Source organism: Aulonocara sp. 'chitande type north' Nkhata Bay, linkage group LG14 (genome assembly GCF_057382095.1).
Source record: "Aulonocara sp. 'chitande type north' Nkhata Bay isolate Kocher_YH1m ecotype deep benthic linkage group LG14, A_spYH_male_GT1.1, whole genome shotgun sequence".
NCBI lineage: Eukaryota > Metazoa > Chordata > Actinopteri > Cichliformes > Cichlidae > Aulonocara > Aulonocara sp. 'chitande type north' Nkhata Bay.
Window position 1 is genome coordinate 29834613 of NC_141357.1, and position 20544 is coordinate 29855156.

General features: G+C 40.9%; 2 protein-coding genes across 2 annotated transcripts; one reads left to right on the top strand and one right to left on the bottom strand.

Moving 5' to 3' along the window:
• Window positions 1–505: 505 nt before the first annotated feature.
• Window positions 506–13908, top strand: LOC147314903 (uncharacterized). Its single transcript, XM_086262006.1, has 14 exons — window positions 506–586; window positions 2879–3193; window positions 3399–3707; window positions 6966–7250; window positions 7337–7472; window positions 8269–8432; window positions 8518–8799; window positions 8931–9230; window positions 9328–9612; window positions 9693–9855; window positions 10760–10920; window positions 11079–11154; window positions 12733–12760; window positions 12867–13908. Exons 1-14 carry the CDS (start codon window positions 520–522, stop codon window positions 13011–13013), a joined length of 2718 nt encoding a protein of 905 aa, XP_086118132.1. The 5' UTR covers window positions 506–519; the 3' UTR covers window positions 13014–13908.
• A 299-nt stretch (window positions 13909–14207) lies between these two features.
• Window positions 14208–20322, bottom strand: rrp8 (ribosomal RNA processing 8). The gene is made up of 8 exons (XM_086262009.1): window positions 20120–20322; window positions 19884–20001; window positions 19502–19757; window positions 17241–18045; window positions 15515–15644; window positions 15323–15429; window positions 15142–15238; window positions 14208–14803 (listed from the first exon to the last, which is right to left on the bottom strand). The coding sequence occupies exons 2-8, from the start codon at window positions 19986–19988 to the stop codon at window positions 14690–14692; spliced, it is 1614 nt and encodes a 537-aa protein (XP_086118135.1). The 5' UTR covers window positions 19989–20001; window positions 20120–20322; the 3' UTR covers window positions 14208–14689.
• Window positions 20323–20544: the final 222 nt, after the last annotated feature.

The following is a 20544-nucleotide window of genomic DNA, read 5'->3' on the forward strand; positions in this document are numbered from 1 at the left end:
TCGTAGGGTGGTAAATTATGCTGAGAAAGAGAAGAAAGAAGAAACATAAAACACACAGAGTCAAAGTGAATTAGAGGAGCATTATGCCACGAAACAATGACCAGAAGTGAGTGATTTCACAAACTGCAGGGCATGAATGATAGCGAGCTGTTTCGCAGACAGGCAGTCTCTGCAGGCCCCAGGCGGGATGGGATGCATAGCTTTACCACTTCCCAAGATACTGTGCTATATGAGGTGGCTGAGTAACTGAACAGACGCATCCTGTATAGCGATGCTGACAAAAACAGAACTGTAAGACATGTGCAAAACACACAAGAGAACACCTACTGTTGCAAACTGAAGAAGTTGCTTTTAAGTGTGTGTGTGTGTGTGTGTGTGTGTGTGTGGCTCACACAACTGAATATCAGCTGTAGAGGGTGTGTGCCATAAACCATAAACCACATAATACACACACCCTTTAAATACCATGTGCCCTGCATGCAGCTGGTCTATAGTTCTGCTTCAGTCAATGACACCACCATGGGATGCTCATGGCTGTTGATTTTGGGTCTTCTCTTACATGTTGCTCATTCTTTGGAAATTCTGGGTAAGTCTGCAGAGTTACAATCCATCTGTTGCAATCAGCTGTTTATGTGTTCATTTTACTGGACCTTAAGCTCTTGTTTAACCTGAGGCATTTATACCCAGCAGTGCTACTGGCTTTCCTTACTGATTAGTCCAACTATAATTACAAATGAGCAATAAAACTACACACTGGATGCATCACAAAGTTCTAAATAATACATTTTTCAGCAGCACATTCCTGATTGTATGTTTGTAATGTCAACCTGGCAGGCAACTCTTTATTAGGAATCATATGCGCTTCCTCGGTGTGACCACTGCATTTTTTTTACAGGCTTTTAAAACTAATATATGAGGTCTTTAACATTTGGGGAAAACCCTCTCCTGGCTGTACTTATTTAAAGATTCTTCCCTTTGATTTGGTGCAGTCCTTCATTCTGCAGAGTCACCGAGACTTCCAGCTGGAGATGAAAGTTTAAACGTGTGAAAGAGCTTCATTTTCTAAAGTCGAAAGTCTTTATTTGTTTACCACATCCCTAGTCTGCAGAGGAAGGTGTGCTTTGTGCCACTGGTGCATTGTTGCTGTCTGGTGAGAAAAAGAAGCCCCTGGGACTCAGGAAATATGATGCAGTAGAAGAATGTGTGATTTTTCTTTCACAGTTATTACTTAGTTTGTATCCTTAAGGTGTGCCTTCTCCATTCTTGGCTGACATTTATTTTGGCACTAACCTGCAAGGGCAAATGAATTACAAGCCCACCAGGCATAATTGAACTGATATAGCATATTTATTTCTCTTTCTTGCTTTCTCTTCCTCTTAAAAGGCTCTGGAGCCTCTCCACATTGTTTCCATTTGCTGTGATGTATAGTAAGACCAACAGCATTAACAGTGCTTGATGCAAACAGTTTAGACTGCAGCAGCCGGCTGCATATTAAGAGGTTTTCAATGAAGTAGTGCAGCAGTAAGCTGTCGTCATTTTACTCATCATGTACCTTAAGCTGAATAGAGGTTCTTGGCTCCAGCTGACTGGTAGAGCAAGCTGTGTCCTTAAGTGCACTTTGATGAAGTCTGGGGAGGAAGCAGAGAGAGAAGGGGACTTGGTATGCATTAAAGTCTGCACACTGTCCTCTCTGAGAGTGCTAAAACCTGCCAGCCTATATTAAATGCCCTCTCCTGTGAAATGCCCTAACTGTGGCTGATTTCTATAAGATCTGGGTGTGGATCTTATTTTGGATGGTTTTCATTTCATTAACATAATGGAGTCCTCCATCAGATACACAGGCAGGAGACAAGGCTGCATTTATTTATTACTGTCACTGTGTGCAAGTTAACCTCTTGTCTTTTGCTTTTTCTCTGTAAAAACAAATAATTTACCAGAATTTTACAAAGTGAAGACAATTAATTCGCTTAATCTTTTATTGATCTTTTATTTTAAAAAATATTATGATCCTAGGGTTTGGGGTTTCAGTTTAGGGCCTGTTAAATTCTGGGAATACTGTTTTAATTTCTTTATTATTCTAGACTGTGAGCTTTGCTTCTGGTGATATTATTATGAATGAGTCTTTAATTTCTGTGTTTATTTTATGGGTGACTTATAGTTTCCTCTGTCATCTTTCTGTGCCTGAGAGTCTTCTCCTCCCTGTTATTCTTTCTCTTTTGGCTACTTCCTTTGAGGTCTGGTTATCTTTCATGTGATGTATTAGTTTCACTTCCCGTCTCTGACTGTCTTCACCTGTGTTAATTACTTTTACCTGTGTCTCATTCTCATCCTGTTTTTCATTCTGCCGTCAGCCCTCGGTGTATAAGTAGTCCCATCTTCATCATCGTCACATTCCCTGTGTATGCTTCCCTGTGTGTTGCCCTCTGAAACTCTTCGTGTTCTCCTGTTTCCTCACTCCTTGTATTTTTGGATTTTCCTGTTGGATTGTGTTACTTTGTGGATTAAAAAAAGGAAGCTTGCTCGTTGTCGACGCAGTCTGCCTTCTCTGTTTCAAACTGAGCCTTAAACTTTTCATTTTCATCCAGTTTTCTTTTCAGTTACTTTTACTTGTAACAAATTAAATATAGTCTGTTTGTCTGTTTTAGCCTTATTTTTATACGATTTTATGTCTTTTTTTAATTGAGAAATGACTGAGGAGTTTATCACTACTGACCTAGTTAGTCTACCTCTTTGATCACAGTTTTACTTAACTAGCGACAGACAATAGGCTGAGTCAACACAACAAGTAGCATCTATCACCCTGTGCCCAGTCCTCTCATCAAACCCATTCCCCCTCAAGGCATTTCTGCTTTCTCAATGTTTTCTGATCTCTCATTAGGTTCGAGTGAAGAGCCTTTTGAGAGCATCACAGCAGTCCTGGGAAAGGACATGTATCTGAGCTGTATCTATCTGGGTGACGATCCTGTTGACAGCAGCGAGTGGAAACAACAGATCAGTTCAAAAAAAAAAAAGCGACTGGCAGGATTTATCAATGGGAGACCATTTCAAAGAGATAACTTTTCACTCCCAGTTTCTCTCACCAACCTCACAATTCAGATTAGGGTGACCGGTGTGGAAGTAGAAGGACAATACACCTGTGAGTTTGAATCACTTGAAGATACTTACACTGGCACTGTAATCGTCACTGTAGTAGGTAAGCTACGCCAATAACATGTGATTTCTTTTCTATAATCGACTCACCTCTGTGAGAACAAATAAGCCCGATGAAGTTGCCACAAACAGTTCTAAAATTAAAAGGTGTTAACTGATGCACCACCAGATTTTAATTAAACAGATGCATTATTATCCTGAGACATGCCTATGTCACTCAACGTGTTTATTTTTCAATTTGTTCACAGTTCAACCAGAAATCAACATCACTCTGAATGCAGAGACCATAAATGGGACTCACTATCAGTCTGTGTTATGCTCTGCCATCAATGGCAGGCCTGAGCCCCAGATCAGCTGGTTGGTGAATGGGTATCCTCCTTCAGATTTCCCCTTCATCGAGGTTGTGAATAACACCCTTCCTTCAAATGACACCTTCACCGTCAGCAGCGTCCTCCGCTTTCCCACCCACTTGCAGGAGGAGGACAACGTGACCTGTGTGGTTGAACACCGGACCCTCCCACAGCCCGCGGTCACCACAGTTAGGGTGGAAACCTACAGTAAGAGCATCAGAGTTGTTGTGTTTTTATGTCCCTGTTGCTAGGTGGTGACATATTGTGTTGCATTACCACTCATACGTTTGCAATCATGCATCATGACTCAGCATCTTGCAACACAATAACTTTCTCCTGCTGAGTTTTTACGCAGCCTGTTCCTTCTCACTCTGCTCCACATGCACAGTGACAGACCATAAATCACGTTGCACAGTGCTATGCATTCATGTGGGAATGCGCTCTTCCATTGAAGCTGAGTATATGGAAGCAAAAATGAAGCAACGACCCAGTAACTAATTAATAACAGTACTGTAATATGGTGCAGTGTACAGTTTAATGGCTCAAGTCTAGCAGGTCAAAAGATGCGCACCTGCATCTGTTGACCTGATGAAAATCCGACTGCATAACATTAAAGCTAAAAATCCAGCATCCCAGTTAATCACGATATTTTGTTTCATAGATTTCATCAAATCGTTAAAGCTGCTATAACCAATATCTTGATATAAAAAGCGCAGGACGGGGGGTCAAAGTAACGAGTCCGTACTTTACCTGACTCTGCAGTTCTTCCCAGGTCCACTGAGCATTTTAGCATTTGGGTCATGATATGGGGTTTTTTTTGTTGTTGTTTTTTTTAGGGCAGCACCTTTCTGTTTTATCCACAGCACTGCAGAGCTGCAGGAACATGTTGCATTTAGAGGGTGCAGTGCGGATGACCAATACGAGCAGAGCAGCACTCTGAGTTATTACAGAGCTGATAAAATGATAAGTTAGTTTTTCATGATTGTAAGTTAAAAACTTTAAAAAATATATTAAAAAATATATATATATAATATAATCTTGGTCTATGAAAGCATAATAATAAAAAAAAACATTTCTGATGAAAATATAGGCTAAACACACATACAGAAACCCCGAGCTCACAGGAAAGACAGATTAATACAGCAAACATCAATATAAAACCATCCACACTGTAATTTAGTGCACCTGCAAAGACTCACTCTTTAGCACAACCCTCATTGACACTGTTATAGAGTCAGTAATGATAATGAGCAACCACAAAGCAAACAAACATTATACCTCAGCAACTTTGCACTGACTGTCATGAAAGCGTGGTTACCATGACGAGACCCCTCACACTGTCAGTATTCACAGGCAAAGGCAGGACGTCGGATCATTAACTACACCTAGATGCTTTAGCTCTACTGGTATTGGACCAAAGCAGGAAAGATTTCTCATACTATAAAAGTTTTCTTTCACTCAGGATGAAAAATTTCACCATGTCATGTACATGTCATTGCTAACTTAATAAATCTTAGCTCCTTGCTCTCTTCCCAGCAAATAAATACCCTTAGTACATGGACTGTCATATGTAGTGTAGGAACAGCTGCTGAATCCGATGATCTGCCATCCATCTGTTTACAATGATGGTGGTGATCACACTGATCAGAGACATGACAAGCTCGAAGCAACCTAAACCTGCTTTTTCCACTTCAAATCCTAACATAGAAAGATAAAAGCTAAATGCATTTAATTTTTATTCAGTAAGACTTAAAATGACAGATTTTCATGTGGTCATAGAGCAGGGGAGCTGTGGGCCATTTTTGCCTGACTTTTACACCCAAATCAGATCTACGTCATAACTTCATAACTACGTCATAACTACGTCCTACTTCATAACTTATCCCATAACCAGAACTCCGTCACAACAACTTGAATTACACAGCAGGTTGTGGTGTAGAGATAAAATGAGTTTCTGATTACTACATATGAACACAGAAGTCTAAATGAAGCTGTATGTCGATCAGCATATTTTTGCATCTATATTAGTGGCCCTTGCTGGCTATTTAAAACACCATGTAGTCCATGAATTTCACTCACCGAAGATGCAAATTCAAAAATGAATCACACAAATTTAAAGTGAAAACACAAGAAAACAGTCAGTATAATATGGTGGTGGTAGTGTGATGATCTGGGGCTGTTTTGCTGCGTCAGAATCTGGAACTTGCTGTGGTAAATGACCACATTCATTCACCACAGAATGTCGGGCCATCTGCTTGTGACCTCAAGCTGAAGTGCACTTGGGTTCTGCAGTAGGACAATGATTCAAAACAAACGAGGTCCACCTCTGAAGATCTTAAGAAAAACAAAATGAAGACTTTGGAGTGGCCTAGTCAAAGTCCTGACCTGAATCCGATTGAGATGCCTTGGCATGATCTTAAAAAGGCAGTTCATGCTTGAAAACCCTCCAACGTGGCTGAATTAGAACAATTTTGCAATGATGGGAGGGTCAAATTTCCTGCACATGGCTGTAAAAGACTCATTGCCAGTTATGACAAATGCTTGATCTTAGTTGTTGCTGTTAAGTGTGGCCCAATCAGTTAGGTTTAGGTTTAGGGGGTAATTAGTTTTTCACACATGGACGTGTAGTTCTGGATTGTTTTTCCCCTTAATAATAAAAACTTCATTTAGAAACTGCATTTTGTGTTTACTTGTATTATTTTTGTTTGATGATCTGATTGAAGTGTGAAAAACATACAAAAAGTAGGCGATCGGGAATCAGGGGCCAAGCACTTTTTTACACCACTGTATATGTTTGGTAACAAAGCTTTAAATGCTCTCTTCATACAATCATACTAATATGTACAGCATTACAGCCTCTTACTGCTCTTTCAGTGGCAGACCTAGTAACAGTCCTATTAACGTAAGCCACACCACCCAGTTCATTTGTCCATAATACATTTCCACTTCACTGAAGCACAGCAGCTTAGGTAATTTTCAAACTGCAGTGGTTAAATGCAGACATAACTTTATGTGCATTAACTCACTCCAAATGTGTGCACACCCCTGTCCAGCACCCAATTTATTATGAGGTGTTAACCCACTTGCTCATTAGAGGCATTTGACTGTTGCGTAACACCAAAACTTTTACGTATTTGATAATAGACTCTGATCTATGCTGATTCCTCGTATTAAAGCCTGCGGTTCTCTCAGCTTTGGTTGGGTAGCAGCTGGGCCAGACATCTGCTCTCAGCTGCAGCTCAGCCAACAGATGGGACAGGTGATAAGCCTAAGTCAGCACTCTCCAAACCCAAGCAGAAGCTCCTCATGGCGTGTGTTTAGCTAACATTCAGCTCATCCGGCCCCAGCTTCCTATTTAACCAAAACACCCTGAGCCTCTACTTGCTATCTGACTTTTTAATTTGCTGGAAAAAACATTAGAGCTTGTGAAAAATAACTCTTCTCGCCCTTCTTCCTGCTCTGCAGCAAGGCCAAATGTGACTATTAAAGCAGAGATGGTACAGCAAGAAGACGGAAATGATTTCTGGGTGGTCTCTTGCATTTCATCTGGAGGGAGACCTGACACTGACATCTCTTTGGCTTTGAACACGGCTGAAGAGCTGGCGAGAGAGAACGACACAGACTCAGACATACAGAGAGTCTCAGTCCGCCTCCCCGTAACAAAATACGGGGGTCACAACATCACTTGTGTGTTTGACCATCCTAAATTTACACAAAAGGAGTCACAAGCCCTAACACTGCCAGTTTTCTGTGAGTACAATCAGTGTTGAATAAACTGCTAATGCTCAAGAGGTAACAGAGGAACAGAGTTTGTTTTTGTTTTTTTAAATCTACAGATTTGGCTCCAGGTCAGTTGTACTCAGACTTGGAAGGGAACAGCAATGACGTGGAGCTGCAGGAAGAGGAGACTGAAGCTGTTATCAGACTCGAGGTCGAAGGGAACGTGCCACGCTACAATGTTACCTGCAAAAAGTAGGAAATATTTGGTGTCAAAGGACTACTACATCAATTTCATATATTATAGAAGCGTTCGAACTCTAAAAATGATAATTATAACAGACAGACTGCGTTATGAGCTGGCATGATGATGAAATTCATCATGTTAGGGAAGGTTAAGGTTGAGAATCTGATACAAAGTAAGTCCACTCCATGATTGTGCACAAATAATGGAAAATAATGTGCAAGACAGATAAAAATGACTTATTAAAAAAGTATGGGGAAATTACCCATTAATGACAAAATAAAAAGTATATTCATCAGTAAGTGCTCGTACTGTGTTTGATTTCCCTATTTTACCGTATTAGGTGCAGTTGTTCAACTGTGAATCAGTGCAAATATCTAATCAGCAACTGAGTGAATTTAGGTCATGGTCGAGTAACCTGCAAAGAAACATTTGTTGGTGCTGGATGGGCTGGTTCAGATATTTGGGAAACTAACCACATAACCAAAAGAAAAGGAGCAAAAATGAACAGTACCTGCAAAAATAATATGCTTTTACAAAAATAAAAACAAGCTTCAGTCACACTTTTTTCATGTATATATACAGAGAAAGAATATACACATCCTCCACAGGATATGTAGGTAGTTTCAGTGGTGGCATATTTGGTGGCATAAAAACCACAAGTGACTGTAAGCAGGAACCATATTTAGATACATTTTCTGATTCAAATGTTTATTTATTCAAGCTTTGTTTTCCTTTTGTATTCTTATATTAAGACAAATGAAAACATTTCTGAATTCCTGCATATTTTGCATATTTGCCCTCCAGAGATGATGGCCCCTTGCCTGAGAGTGTGAAGCTGGTGGACAAGAGCCTGAGACTCCAGGGCCCTGTGGATCTTCAACACGCTGGTCTTTACAAATGCACCTTCTCTTATCAGCACCTTACAGCAGTGCTGTGGTTCAATGTCACTGTTAAACCTATACAACAAGGTAGGTGAAACTCTGCTTTGACCTTCTCTATCATCTGACTATGAAATATTGATGTGAACTCTTCTCTCTATACGTTTCCCATCAGTTCCTCCTACAATACGAGTTGATTTGCGGACTGAAGATGGACACAGAGTGATTGAGTGCTCAGCAGATGATGCTGTTCCTGCAGCCAACATGTCCTGGCTTCTACCAGAGGGTGTGTCTGAAGACTTTTGGTTCAACTCCACTTCTCATAATGGAAGCCACTCTGTCAGGGGGTTTGTACTCCTCCCTCCCTGCTTGCCTTGGGAGCTCACTGCAGAGTGTGTGATAAATCACCCAGCATTTGAAAAACCAGAGAACAGAAGCATAACACTCCCTCTTTGTGGTATGTTCAGCAAATCAACCAACCAACCCTAATTTCTTATCAGTAGTGGATATATGTGGCCATACATTAAATTTTTTTCATCAAGTGGAAGCCCTCCACTTCCTGTTGTTTAACTTCTCTTTCCTGCACAGCTCACCCTAACATCACCGTCAACACCAGCACTGAGTGGAGACAAGGTCTGAAGTACACAAAGGTGCAATGCTCTGTGGACAGCGCCCCTCCGGCAGCAGTTATAACCTGGCACGTAAGGAACACCAACAACAGCATCGATAGCCTGGTGGAGACCAAACAGCAGGCTGATGGTCTGGTATTTGCTCGCAGCTCTGTGCACTTCCTGTCCTCTCTCTATGCCGGTCAGAATTTGACTTGCATAGTAAAGCATCCGAGCCTGGAGGCAGAAGAGGAAAGAATAATAAACATCCCCATGCACAGTACGCTAGTCATTTCTTAGAAATATTACCTTCTATGACACAGACAACCTCACGCGGTTGCTCATCCCCTTCCTGACACCCCCCTTTTCTTTTTCAGAAGCCCCCCTGCTGAGCGCATCTGTGGTGAGACAACAAGACTCTCATCTCTGGCTGGCAGTGTGCGAGTGCACAGGGGAGTGTTTCGAGACAAACCTTGCATGGGACCTTCCCGAAAAAAATGAAAGGCAAACCTCTGTGCACTCAGAATATGAAAGAAACTCAATGAATCTCAGGGCGACTTATGAATTTCCGCTGAACCGTCATGAGGGGCAAAACCTGACTTGTGTGTACCATTTTGAACCAGGGGTCACACAGAGAAGGACTGTTCATATGCCCAGATACTGTAAGAGCAACAGAAACAATACTCGATTGAACACTAACGCACAAAGTTCATCTTAAATATTTCTACTGTTTTTTTGCCAGATATCTCTTCTCTGAGAGTCCTGAACTTCACGACTCCTCTGCAAAGCCGCTACAGCGATCAACCTGTTGTATACAGACTGTCCCTCGACAAGAATCGTCACAACCAGAAAATACTGCTCGAAATTGAAGGCAACGTGCCAGAGTACGAGCTCAGCTGTAAGAGGTGCTGTATCCGGTGTTTCAAACCACCTGTTCACAATGAGGAAGCTGAACATAGTGCACTGCACAAAAATCTGTGCTCCCACAATTAAGAAGTAGCTCTCTGAAAATATCAGTTGAGTTATTTACATAAAGAGCTTAGTGCAATAGCCAACAACAGCAAGGAGACAGTTTAACTTTGCTTTATCTGGGAGCAGGCAAACAACTAAAAACAGCACCTTTAGTACCAGGTGCATTAACTTTCCTACTGTTGTCAAAAAAACAGTAGCCTGTCCAATTATAGTCTCAGCTGGCAGGAGGTATATCTGTTATCTACCACCTAATCATGATCAGGAAGTTCCTGTGAACACACAAAATTGAGTGTTCCCACAGTAGTAGAGGAAGTAGAAGAAGCAACACATTGTCATAGAGCACGATTTATTAGGGGGTATTTTACCGTTTAAATAAAGGCAAATAATTACCCTGGTTCTGTCCATTTGTACATTTTTTGTTGATTTTTTGTAACCACGTGTGAACAACTTTTGTAATGCAGAGTAATGTGCAGAGATTTCTTAACCAACTTTCCACCTGTTTTCAGTCTTTCAGATGATTTTACCAGCTAAGAAATGATCTGGCATGTAATGTCTATAATGGAAACTTCTACACTTTTGGTTTTGTTTTGGGGTTTTTGGCACAATGTGAAGCGTTAAAGTGAGCTTTAGGGATAGTGGTGCAGAGCCAGCTTAGCTCTTTCCCTGCTTCCACTCTGTAAGCAAAGTTAAGCCAGTTACCTACAGCCTCCTATTTACTGTACAGACATTAGAGTGATTAGAGTTTTATTTTTAACCCTCAGAAATACAGCACATGGCTATATTTCCCCAAAAATGTCACTTAAAGAGAAACTCAGTTGTAAATCCCTGGTATTTCAGGAGTGATGGCTCATTTGTGCAAACGGAGGGATCTGCGATGATCTTCCAGTCAGAGCTTGCAGAGCTGAACAAAGGCCTGTACACCTGCTGGGCATCCTTCTGTCACCACACTGCTACAGTCAGCTTTCAGGTGGAAGTCACAACTAGGCTTGAACAGCTCGGTACGTGTCTGCCACGATGGGCTTTTGCACTCAGAGGAACATGACACAACAGAGAGCTCCTGATAATATCGGCATGCTTACGTGCGTAACCAGTTTCACTGTGAGGTTTTCTGAGATGTTTAGCTGATATCAGTTTCTTTGTGTGCTTTGTGTTGCAGCTCTCACATCCATGATTTGCATCTCTTCAGCATTAGCCCTCGTTCTTATCTCTGTCATCATCCTCTGTGTGTGCTGGTGAGTTACGCGCTTCCACAGGTGACAAACAGCAACTTGGCAGGTGATGCGCTGACGGGCAAATGAGGGCAATGTTGCCGATGGCACAGAGTGTACAGAGAGTACTAGACAAACAGGATGTGTGGATCGTTAACCCAACTAACCAAAACCCCAGTACCAAGCTGTTATTCACAAACAGGAAGTAATGTGGCTGAAGCAGACAGGTGCCTCTGCCACCACAGCCCTGCTTGCAGACAGGTAGAGGCTGTTAGGCAGTCAGAAAAACAGATTTATTTTCCAGTTTCCTGTTCTGGCTTTTAGCGGTGTTACTTCTGGCAATTTGTGCAGCAGACTGCTGTTCGCTGGCCAATTATCATCACCGACACTTTGCAAAAGGGAAGGTGAAATGTGCAGAAGGTCCACATGTTCGGAAGTTATTAGTATAATAAAATTCAAGTTGCCATTCACCAGTGGAAAAAAAATCCACAAATTCATCTCTTAATCCTGTTGCTGTTGGAGAAAGAGTCACATCTTTTAGTACTGATGTGGGATATCTTTCACAGTCCTAGAACTGTTAATGGTTTCTGCCTCCAGAAGCTTCCACATTTCCACATTCACTGCCAAATCTAACTTCTCACAAGAATGTCTGTCAGGATCAGATCAAGCCCCGCTGTGAATAGAGCTGCACAAGAGTGGTTTACAGGTTATTTCAATACGCCTGTCACTCTGACCGGAACATTTGGTGAAGGTGCCATTGGCTGACGGAGTCTAGGCACGTTATCGCACGCTCCAGTGGGAGGGTCCTGTCAAGTTAATTTGGGAAGGTCAGGCACCCAGTGAACAACAAGAAAACATGACTCCCCACAGAGGAAAGTTATTTTGGGACTAATGTCAACCCCCCACTCCTCCTTCCCTCATCTCCAGTGCTGCATGAGGACATTTTTTTAGTCAGCAGCAGGACATCACTGGGTTTGTGTCACTGAGGTCGCAGTGTACAAAGTGAGCGTCTGCTTTTGACACCAGAGATCAATGATGAAGGCTTGGGTCACCACTCGTATTCATTGATATTCCCGTCACATATAATGCATTCACCTCTGCAGCTTGCTTATTTGAATTGACTCGGTGTGGCCAGTTATGTCACAGTGCCATCTAGTGGTGAAATCTCTCAAAATAAATTTAAAACGGGTTTATTTAAATTGAACTGAATAATTGTCTTTGGTTCACCAAGTCACAAATCAATTTATATAAAAAAATACTGATAGTCATCAAGAGTCATTCATTCATATACATACATAAAACATTAGCAAAACTACAGAAATCACATCACAGCATCTTGTTATTCACTATACTAATTGGATTTGGCACAAAATGCATCCTATAATGTTGTCCTGGGGCCATTTGATCAAATCTGATTAAAGAGGGCGTTCTTAGTCAGCAATAGACTGAGCTCTCTGTAAGGCAGTAGTGTGATACAGTTTATCTAATGAGATTTTTCCAGCTGTTCTGACAATCTTGTCCAGTTTGTTCCTGTTTGCCACAGTCAGGTTGCCATACCAGACTGAGATAATTCACCATCAACCTCTGTTTTTTGTTTTATAGTCAAAGAAACAGCAGGAAAGAGCACAAGGTACATTTAAATATGATAATTTTCTCCAGCTTTGCTAAGTGTCTCAAATCCAAAACTAAATTGAACTCTTTTCCTCCGTATCTCCATCTGTCTCCGTATAATTCAGGAGGAGTATCTCTCAGCCTTGACATCCCTCATGCAGGACCCCGGCTCCCCTGAGGTGAAAAAGCCAGCAGTAACAGAAAAAGACAGCAAAGAGGGCACTCCTATGGTCAATTACTCCATAGTCATTGACGTCAAGAGTACAGTGTGAAGACAACAATGCTTTGTGGGGCTTTTTAAACCACATCCAGTTGTGCACAAACTAGGTGTGGCATCTTAGTGGAACTGTAGCACTCTTTTTTTCCAAGTGTTTTGTTTTTCTGTAGCATTGAAGTAAAAAACTGTGTATGTATATATCCTGAATAATGTGAGATTTTGAGCAGATTAGCATTGATGACTTTACTGTTTAAACTAAAGACTGTATAAAGGATGTACGTAGTCACCCCTTGATACTAGACTCCACATTCTGAAGCCTCTGTGCTTTTTGAGCCATGACCTCACATATTTGTACTAGAGGGTGGAGTGCTAACAAACTATTCATATTCATAAATTGTAATATATCTGGTAATTAGCAGTAAGTCACAGACTAATAAAATACTCATTAGGCCATAATACTAGACTCCTGCAGGAGACACAAACCCCTATGGGAAAATTAAAGCACCTGCCCTAGAGAACAAGGGGGCAGCTAATAGTATCTTTTTATCAGGCCATAATACTAGACAGCACAAAAAGTCCAGTTCTGTGACAGAACAGGTTACAACTATGTCTGCAGACCCACACAACGTAATAAGATGGATGACTTGTTTAAAATGATTAAATACCAAATTAAATACAAAATGCATCCACCCTTGAGTTGTTATGAAAGGGAAAAGCATCCATAGAAATCAAAACTGTTTTTCTTTTTCACCAACCTGTAAATATTTCAACATGAGTCACTCACTTTTGAAGCACTTAGGAACTGCAGTTTGGGGCACCTGCCGGCTTTTTTATTCAAATGCATAAAATTTGCACTTTTAGAAAAAAACTAAATCTTACTTGAATTTTTCATTATTACAGTTTCTTTTCAGATGTATATTTTTTTTGATCTGTCAATAAAGTGATTCCAAAGTAAATATCTTTCATCTTTAACTTCTTAGTTTTAACAAACTCATTACAAGCACAGCAAACAGTCCCACATACTGATGACTGTCACACTGCTCCAACATGAAAAAAGTCCTTCTAGTGTCTTTGCAATGCTTAATTAGTCAGGACCATCTGCTACGACAAAAGGAGTGAAGCTATAAATACATTTCTGTACTATGTGTGATTCAGATGTAAATAGACTGAACTGCAGCTTCTCTGCAGCACTGTTGTGGAAAATAATTATGGAGTCAGTTGTTTGTTCATATAGAGTAATTGTAATAGGGTTAGGGAACGACATGTTGGGTCTGAAGCATCACAGACATCACACAGTTATTTTTAAAAGTTTATATTTTTAAAGACTTTTAAAGGTTTTCCCACAGCAATTGTAGCACTTACAGAGTTGTCTTAGAAAATTCTGTCACCAAGCAGCCTCGAGTTTCATTTTTGATTTTGTACCCAACGCAGTGACTTACTCCAGGACTGTAAAAACATTTCTTATTTACAGTATTTGAGTAAACAATACAATCAATGATCTGTGCATTGTGTGATGAGAAAATGTGCGTCCATGTTGATACTGATGATAAAGACTAACAGACCTCTGTTACATGAAAAAAAAATCACGTATCTATAACAAAATGCAAAAGGAATAATCAAAAATATACCAAAAAATATGATACATTTAAGTGTATATTAACTGTGACCCCGTGAAGCATTGTCCAGTTATGTACTGATGCACAGAGAAGTTTATGAATTCCTATTACATCTTCATCTCTTCTTGTAAAGACAAGGCTTCAACTGTAGTCCAACTTTCTTCAGATTTTCTGGAGCCTTTCCCGTCTTCGCAAATTCAAAGGAGTAGAAATGACTATTTTCTGTGTCCTGAAAGGAAGAAAAAGACAAAATAACAGTAATTCTAGCAGACAAACATGAATGTTTAAGCTATTACTCATCACGTGGTCCAAGTGTTCTTCAGACTCAGTTGTTTAGACGACATTGATCTACTTGTGACAAATTTATTAAGCATTTTTCAGCAACAGGCTCTTAAAAAGGACAACGACAAAAGAAAGAAAATACACCTGAACACAGTAAATATTATATATTTACATGTTTAATTCAGACTTTCATCTTATAACTGTGACATGCTTTAATTTTTTAAAGAAGGAAGAAGTACTTGTTTTCCTGTAAACATGGTCCCAAGCATCACCCCTTTTTCTCACCTTCGACACCATCTTGAATCCAAGACTTGACAGTGCAGTGATGAAGTTTCGCACGTTGTCGAATCTGCTTGCCACTTCTGCTATTTTAAGGACTCCTCTGCAACAAAGGTGCCAAAAAATAATGAGAAACACAGTGTGTGCACGACATTAAACACATGCATATGCAGAATCCTTGTCACACCTCTTTTTTAGCACTCGATTGGCCTCTGCTAAAAAGTCCGCCAGATTGGTCCCCATGAGGGACAGGCAAAACACAGCGAGGTCCACAGAGGCGTCATTAAGAGGCACCTGCAGACACGGGGCGTTTCATTTTAGTTCCATTTTACGACAATCGCAGTGCAATTGTGTCTGTATTTTGCAGAAAGACACTCACGTGGGCCATGTCACAGACCGTAACCAGCTCACAGGTGGCTGCCAGGTCAAAGCTATGAACTTTGTTCTTCACGCTGCGCGCTATTTTACAGTCACCACAACCAAAGTCGGCAACCACGAGAGAGGAAGGTCTGCAAAAAGAAAACAGTACAGTAGATGTGTTTCTTTTAGTTAGAACTGTTGTCTTCTGACAAACCGCTGATGTTAACGAGGCAAACTTCTCACAGCAGCAAAACCAGGCATCGATTAAACACCCACAGTGCAAAATTATCAGCTGCGTGAGTCCTCGCTGTCGAGAGTGTGCAGCAGAGTAATGTCTTCTGTTTACCGTTTACAGCAGATAAATGATGTCAGCATCCGGAGTTCTACATGAAGAATTCCTTCTTACTCTTGAGATGAGCAGAGACGGTCTGGAAATGTTTTGGGAAAAGTCTGAAAGTAACAGTGTACACAGCACACCGTGCTTTCTGCTCAAAATATGATGAATCGTTCAGATGTTGAGCTGAGGTGATTAAGAATCTCCTGTCTTAAGCAGTTTTACACATGCACTGCAAACATTGAACTTTTTCCAGACATTACCAAACACAAGTGAGAACACAAACGTTTGAAGCAAATGAAGCAGATGTGATCTCTGTTGCAGGTGAATTTATGGTGAGCCAGTGGGTGTCCCAACCCCACTGCATGCTCTATGCAGACAGGAACCCAACTGAGGATTTCCATTAGTGTGAATATGATGCCTAATAATGACAGAAACCCCTCCCTATTCTCTTTTTTATATATGCACAATGTCACATTGTTTAATGGCACACAGCTCTGTGAAAATCGCAGCCTTGCTGTCCAGTCCTTGTGCTTAAGATGGTTTGCAATTCAGAAGAAAGATGTTTTAAAGGGAAAGGAGATAAAATAGTTTGTTTAGACAGGTGACGAACAGAGGGGCTTAAATCAAAAGTATTATTTTGAAGGGTGAATCAGGCAAAGCAACTCTAGTAAAGTCCAAGAAAAAGTATGGAGGTGGAAATGAGCATCAAAGACCCACTTTAAAGATCATCCTGTGATGAAAAGATCTTAAAGCACAATTCCATCAGTGCACAGTTTGACAAACCAACCTATTCGGTCAGACAACACACTGCAGTGCAGACATTTAAGATTTAATTTTAAACCTTTTGTGCTCAGAGGTCCTGTTCAGCTTTCTGGAGCTTTTCCCTGCCTCCAAGGGACTTTTTCATCACATGAACTTGTCTTAAAGAGGTGGGCTTTGTTATCATCAGGTTAATTGTTTCTGTTTGAAACGCTGCCCAAGGATTGTTATAGCAAAGCCATTATCAGGCGGTCTCACACTTTCTTGACCAGAGAGCACTTTAAGTGGTCTGTGTTCCAACCCCCAATTCAATTAATGCTAAAGCAGTTTAAATAAATGGATATTCCCAGCTGTGCTCTTTGGAACTATTTGTATTCTAAAACATTTCAGTGTTTATACTTCATGGATATATTACCTGATTGTTTCACAGTCATATCACAGCTTCTACTGGCCCAAAGGTTAAAAGGGTGGGAGTAAAGAACACAATGTGCTTGTTTGTGTTGCTGGTGTAAATGTGTATGCCAGCTATAGGCATACACATTTGAAAAATTTGGCACAATTTTATAAATTTGTAATCATGAAGATTCCTTGGTTGTGGGCAAAATTCTATTTCATGCATTAACATCACAGAAAATTGAAGGCTTCTCACTTTTTCTGAATATAAGAGATGATGGCGTCCACTGGATTGGCGGGCCACCTCTGAACCTGAGCCGTGTAACCTTTGTGGTAGATCCAGAAAGCCTGTGGGTCCTGCTTGAACATACGCTTCGCCTCGCCGCTGGACGTGCTGTACAAAACTTCGTTAATGTAGCGGAAACGAGCGGCCTCCAACCGCTGCTCCATCCGGGACCTGAGGGAGGCAGAGCGGTCTTGTTTCACCTCTTCCTCTGACTCTGCTGGCTTATCTTCCTGCTCTGCAGGAGTCTCGTGGTGCTCTGTCTCCTCGCTGTGCAGCATCCTCTGCAGCTTCTGTCTTTTCAGACTCTGAGCTTTGCTCTGCTCAGGTTTCAGTCTTTTCATGGGGAACTGCTGCTGATTAACTTTAATCTCCACTGCAGGTTCACGTGTTTTCTGTTCTGATCCATCAGCAGAAGATTCAGGCACACATTTCTGAACTGGAACACACTTTGTTTCCTTCTCATTACTCGCCTCCTCAGGGTGTTTCTCATTTTTCTTTTTTTGATTGTTTTTGCCAGTGTTGCTGTTGCTATGTGAATCAGGTTTAACTACTTCCTTTAGTTCATGTTTACCCACAGACTTTACTTTATTTACTTCCTCCTCAGGCTGTTTCTGGCGGTATTTATTTTTACATTTCCTCTTGTTCTTCATTTTGTTTTTCCACTGTTTTCTGCCAATCTTTTCTGTGTTCTGTGGATTGTTTACATTCATCAGCAATTCAGTCATTTCTTTATTCTTCTCCTCCCCTGAAGATGTGCCATTTGCCTTTGAAGATCCTTTTGGAAGAAAACAAAAAAACAGTTTAGTCAATATTTTACACTCAGGAAAGATTGAGGCTGGTACTACGTACTATGCAAAAGTCTTCAGTGACCCCTAATTTCTTTAAGTTTTTCTTCCAAGGAGCCAGACTTTTGCAATGATGTAGTGATCTTGAGCAATAGTTCTCCAGGCTTTCTGAAAGACTTAAGTCTTAAGTTTTTCTTTGGACATTGGCTGCTTCTTCACTCATTTCTATCCTTCCACCTGACCTTTTTCAGGGCAAAGAAAGACATCTAACACAACTAATTTTGAATTGTTACTTGCAGCCTGTTGCAAGAGCATAATTTATCCCCATTTATTGAATTGAATCTACAAAGAAATGTCAAAGATAACACAGATTGACAGATATAAAATAGTATTTTTGCACCACAATGGAGAAGCATTGAGAAGGTCAGAAGGTGTTGCACTGTGTCTATTTGGCTCTAGAGAAAGCATATAGTATGGACATATGGACAGAAGTATATGAAGATGTCCAGGACATGAATGAGGACACAGAGACTGTGGTGGGGTGTGCGGTAAGAGGCACAGATAGGTTTAATGTGGTGACTGGATTACATCTGACTCCCTTTTTGTTTCCAGTGGTGAAAGATGAGTTTAGGCAGGATTCTCATGGACAATGGTGTTTTCAGATAACACTGTGATCTGTAGTGAGAGTGTGTGGAAGAGAGCCCGGAGAGGTGGAGGACAGAATACATGTGTGTGAATGAGAGGGGGACATGTGTAACAGTGAAGATGCAAGAAATAGAGGTCATGAAGGTGGACAAGTTAAAAGACCAGGGCAAGATCATCAAAAACAACAGATAATTAGCAGAGAGTGCAGGCTGGGCAGAGACGAGTGACAGAAGGACAGCCTGAAACGTGAAAGGGAAATTTTTTAAGATGGTAGTGAGACCTGCTGTGATGTAGAGTTTTAAGACAAAAACATAAGAGGCATACCTGGATGTGGCAGAGTTGAAGATGCTAAGATTTTCACTGGGAGTGACAAAGTTAGACAGGATTAGATATGAGCATGCTGAGCAGTTTAGAGATAGAGTTAGAGAGGCAAGGCAAGGCTGAGATGGTTTGGACATGTGCAGAGGAGGGATGCTGGACATATTGGACAAATGATGCTGAAGATGGAACTCCCAGGCAGGAGAAAAAGAGGAAGAACTCAGAGGACATGCAGAGGGTTGGTTGACAGTGGAAGATGCTAGGGACAGGGTGAGATGGAAACAAATGGCCTGCAGTGGCGACCTCTAAATAGATGAACTAATTTCTCATTTTCTTAAAAAAATACAAAGAAATGAGATGTGATTCAAGACTTTGCACAATACTGTACATCCAAACACTCCAATTACAGATGCTGGATTAAAAACTCTAATGTGGCAAACCACTGTGTCAGATTTCTAAGCTTATAACCAGCTAATTACTCACCAGCTTTATTGTTTTTCTTCCTCTTTTTTGGTGCAGGTTTCTCCTCCTTTAAGATCTGGTCTGTGTTCTCTTGCTGCTCCTCTGTTTTTTCTGCAAGTTTTCTCTTTTTTCTTCTCTTCTTCTTTGTCCTAATGTTTGATGGAGCTTCTTCGGAGTCTTCATCACTGTCCTGTTTATGGTTGTCGCTCTTCCACTCTGGTACTGACCCCAGAGTCTTCAGTGTCCGCATCAGGCTGCTTTTACCCACAACCCTGGGCTGATCAGAGGATCACAGCAGGTTGAATAATATATTTTTAAAACGAGTAGCGACTACCATAAGTAGAAACATAGTAATGCTTTGCGAGAATAAAAAGTTTTCCGTAAGCGCAAAAGAAACACGTACCTTCACATTGATGCCACTGCTTGTCTTCTTGGTGTTACTGAGGGCAGGTTTACTCAAGATCTGACCCTCTTCTTCATCATTCCAGTCTTCATCCTCGTTAAACATGTTTCTGTGTGTCCTTTTAGAAAAACGCACACCTTTGTAAACCGCTACTGGAGATGAAAAACTCTTTCGAGCGCACTTCTTTGCTATCAGAGAGCTAACCTATAGTCCTATATGATGTCTGAACTACTCACGAGTTTGTTTCTCAGGCAGCAAAACGAGTTGATTTACGTGTCAGAGGAACTCTTCCCGCTGTTTGCATGAAACCTTTTTATCTAATGAACGTGTAACTACACGTAATACCTAAAAGAAATAAAGTTATTCTCAAGCAAAAGCCACGTTGGTTCAGTGTCATGAGCGTCAGGGGAGCAAAACAGAGTTACGGGCGCACATAACTGACGTAAGCACACCGGAGATATCTGGGAAATGGCGTTTTCCGTGATGACGTGGATAAACATTCAGCTTCTCTTAATTTTAAGGATTTTAAGTTGTATTAATAAAAACAACTTAAAAATAGTTAAAATAAAAATGCAACTCTTCAGTGGCTCCAACGATTTTCAAGAAAATATAGTTTTACAAAGATTTCTCTCACCAAACATGTCTCTGAATAATCAAAATT